Genomic DNA, 3628 nt, shown 5'->3' on the forward strand with positions numbered 1-3628 from the left:
GGCAAGAGCAGAGGGCCCATAGAAGCCAGTGGCAGGCTAAGGCACAAGCAGGGTGTGTCCGCAGGTTGGACCTCACGCACCTACGGAGCCTGGAAGTCAGAGAAGGACCGGCTCCGGCTCGAGAGGAGGACAGAGGGCTGCCACTGCCCTCCTTCCATGACCTTCTCCCCCAGCTCGGGGAAGGCAAGTGACCCGGGATGCTTGGAGCTCTTGCTCAGCCCCCAGGAGCAGGCCTCTTCTGCCTTGGGTTTCTTATAGAATGGACACAGCCCGTGAGAGTAATGCTAAGAAACAGAAACATTAGCTCTTCCCCCATCACTGCCGGCTCACCAGGCCTCCCAGCAGGCTGGCGAGGAGGGCGGGGGCCGGGCGGGGGTTACGTGGAGATGCTGGTGGCGGAGTGTCTCTGCGAAGGGGCGGCGGTGCTCATTGCCTGGTGCCAGTGGAGGCATTCTCCCGTAAGGCCAGATGCTTCACGTACCTCTGGACCCAGCGCTGCTTGGGGTCGCCACAGAACTTCTGGCCCTTCTTGGTGGTGAAGCTGTGGGGAGAGTGACAGGGACACACCTGAGACCTGGCAGGGAGCTCGGACCGCTTCACTTTACGAGGAGGTGGGTGTGTGGAACCCCACAGAGGACAGGCTGCTTCCCTGGCCTCCTGGCAAGTTACTGACATGATGTCTTCCCTCTGTGGTCTGCCTCTCTGCTTCGGAGATCCTGCTCAGCGTCTTCCCCGTCAAATGGGGGAGGCGTGGCCCTGCCTTTAGATGACACTGAGTCTGAAGGGAGAGACACAATGTCTACCCGCAAGAGGAGAGGAGAACATGCCTTTAAAAACCCCAAGCAAAAAGCAGATGCCTCCAGTTCACACACTGTGCAGGGATGTGTGGCCGCTAGGGTGCCGGGTCTGGAGGGGGCAGCGGGACGCCCTCTTTCAAGTCACCTCTGAGCTCGGGGTGCCAGGCTACAGAACTGGATCTGGTGCCAGTTGGGGAAAATTACTAATAATACTAGCATCATCTTTCTACAGCATGTCGCTGTTCACAAAGCGAGTTCGCACTTGCTGCCTTGTGTGAGAGGCAGCTGTGAATTATTGAGAGTCCCAGGTGACCTTTAGCGGGTCGCCTTTCTGAGCCTGTTGCCCTCTGTGAAATGGGGATACTCAGACCCAGCTCATAGGGTGGTTGAGAAGGTTAGTTAAGACAGTGTTGTGCGCCCTGAATGGTGCCTAGGACATATTTGGTGCTCAGTATACGATTGCTGAGTCCGAATCCTCTTCCTAATCCTATGGGTGAGGACGCTGAGGCTCAGAGAGGCGAGGAGACTGCCCCGGGACCATGGAGCCGGGTCCTCCTGACTTGACCCTCATTGACCCTGGAGGCTCATTTCTCCCTGCTCCTCTCCCGTCAGGTATCCAGGGAGAAAGAGTTATTTACATCACTCCCGCCATGGGGCAGATGCTCCTGGTGGACAGCTGGTAGCTCACCACTCGGCTCTCGGGAATTTTCTTGGAGATGAAGGACATGCAGCAGGAAGAGGGGATGGGCACAGCACCTAAAAGACAGGGAAAGGGAAGAGCCACGGTCTTTCCCAGCTTGCCCGAGGCTCTGGGCTTTGGAAACAGAGCCTGTGCCCTGACTAAACACCTCCAGTCCAATCACGGGGCTGCCCCCTTCTCCACATCCTCCTCCAGCTCTGGGCTGGCCAATCCCCCACCCTCCACTGTGCCATCGCAGCCATGCCCTCGGGATGGCCGTCCTGCCCGAGAGACCCAGGCTGGGGCTGGAGGTCTTACCTGCAGCGGCAATGTGGTGGGCACACAGGGCCAGGAGCACGAGGCCGGCTGTGATGGTTGCAGGGCCTGCCATGTCCTAGAGAGCAGAGGAGGCAGCTCAAGGCTCAAAGCTGGGGTGCAGGGGGAGAGGGGCTGGGGACAAGGGCCTGGTTCCTCACAGAGCACCCTCACCTCCCTCTGCCCTTTATAGGGGCAGCTAGGAGGAACAGGCACCAAAATAGCCTCCCTCCCCACCCCCCAACCCAGCTTCCCTGAAAGTCTGAGCGGCCATAGGCCTGGCAAGGGGAAGTTGTTGCCCAGCTGAGTCACAGGTTATGTGGGCACTCTAAGAAAGGGCGGGAGGGGGCACTTCCCTCCTGGGCAAAGTCCAAAAGCTTTGGATGCAGAATCGGAAGACTGATGGGGATCCTGGCTACGCTGCTCATTCGCTGTGGGCTTCTGAGGAAGTCAGAAGGCTCTCTGAGCCTCAGTTTCTTCAGCTGAAAATGGGTAAAGTCATCCTATCTCCTTCCATTCTTTCATTCATTCGTTCGTTCATTCATTCATTTGCCAACTCTTATTAGGCATGTGCTGCTATGTGCCAGGCTTCTAGCGGGGAGACGGATATGTAATCAAGTGTGTGTGATAATAAACTAGTACAGGCACTGACAGAGTGGGCACAGAGCAAAGCAGATACTGTCCTGTCCATCCAGGGCCTCTCGGACCCTCCGCCATGTCCGTGCACCCCTGCTCTTGGTGGTCTTTCATTCCCGGCCCTCAGGCTGTGGGAGCTGCCTAGCCTGCAGGCTCTAGAAAGTGGGAAGTGCTGAAAACTTACATCCTCAGGGCTTGACCACTGTCTGCCAGAGAGATACAGACTCCAGGCCCAGTGTGACCTACACTGCGCCCAGAGTCCCTGGCGGGGTCCAGCCACTTACCCCTCCTGCAGGACTTTGTCGTCCTCCTTCTCTTCCGGGTCTGCTTCCCCCCTTCCTTGCTTGTTTCCCCTGGAAGCACTTCCTAATAACCCACTTGCCCATGAATCCTCGAATCCTTGTCTCAGGATCTGCCTTGGGGACCCCGACCTCGCGGAGTATGCGAGAGGGAGCGGGGGATACAGGAAGAACTGGCCAGCTCTGCTGGGAGGAACGTGGGGGATGCCCTTGGAGTTGACGGCTGTGCTGAGGTTTGGAGGATGGAAGGCAGTGGTAACCAGGCTGGGGCTCTGGAAATCATAATTATCAGTTCAGTTGTGAGGGACTGAGATGGCTCTGTCAGACAGAGTGGGTCAGGCACCCACCTCACTCAGCCCCCTGTTCCAGGATCCCAGGCTGGGACCCCATGTTTAGAGACTCTTGTCACTGCTACTTCCCTTCCCAATAAGCCCCACCGCAATCCTCCCTATTGCACTTCTCATGGAAACACTCGGCCTTCCCTGGCCTGCTGCTCTGGCCTCTATGGCACCAGGAACGCACTGGTGGGGAGCACAGTGGCAGACATCACCTGGATGATGGCCAGTTGTGCATCTGTGTCTCCCGCTTAACCATGAACACCTTGAGATCAATGTTTCACTTCCATGCCAACCAAGTCCTGAGCAGATGACTTGTCCCATGGCCAGTGTTTGTAGAATGAACATATGATGGACCAAATCCAAGTCACTCTCCTCTGGACCGGGGACTCCCATGGGGTCTCTGCCCTACATGACTGGGTTCAGTGTGTACTCGGGGGAGCCAGCAGGCAGGTCCTCTGACAGAGGCAAGGCCAGCAGCCCTGTCTCCTCATTGCCCTTCTCTACGGAGTGAAAAATGCTGAGCACCCCGCTCAGCTCCTCCACAGCTTTGCATCTTCCTCTCAC

At 57.4% G+C, this 3628-nt stretch overlaps 1 protein-coding gene across 1 annotated transcript; it reads right to left on the reverse strand.

Annotated features, from left to right (window-relative positions):
- Positions 1-426: 426 nt before the first annotated feature.
- CCL24 (C-C motif chemokine ligand 24) lies at positions 427-1867 on the reverse strand. Its single transcript, XM_058570550.1, has 3 exons — positions 1795-1867; positions 1436-1553; positions 427-541 (listed from the first exon to the last, which is right to left on the reverse strand). Exons 1-3 carry the CDS (start codon positions 1865-1867, stop codon positions 427-429), a joined length of 306 nt encoding a protein of 101 aa, XP_058426533.1.
- Between the last annotated feature and the right edge of the window lie 1761 nt (positions 1868-3628).

The sequence above is a fragment of the Diceros bicornis genome, chromosome 26 (assembly GCF_020826845.1).
Source record: "Diceros bicornis minor isolate mBicDic1 chromosome 26, mDicBic1.mat.cur, whole genome shotgun sequence".
Lineage (NCBI taxonomy): Eukaryota > Metazoa > Chordata > Mammalia > Perissodactyla > Rhinocerotidae > Diceros > Diceros bicornis.

Bases quoted from the DNA above. Each gene is read 5' to 3' on its own strand.
- CCL24 (XM_058570550.1), bottom strand. From the start codon at position 1,867: ATGGCAGGCCCTGCAACCATCACAGCCGGCCTCGTGCTCCTGGCCCTG. The intron at 1,554-1,794 runs GTAAGACCTCCA...CCTGTCTTTTAG, and splicing joins CCACCACATTGCCGCTGCAG to GTGCTGTGCCCATCCCCTCT. The intron at 542-1,435 runs GTAAATAACTCT...CTCTCCCCACAG, and splicing joins TGCCCCATGGCGGGAGTGAT to CTTCACCACCAAGAAGGGCC.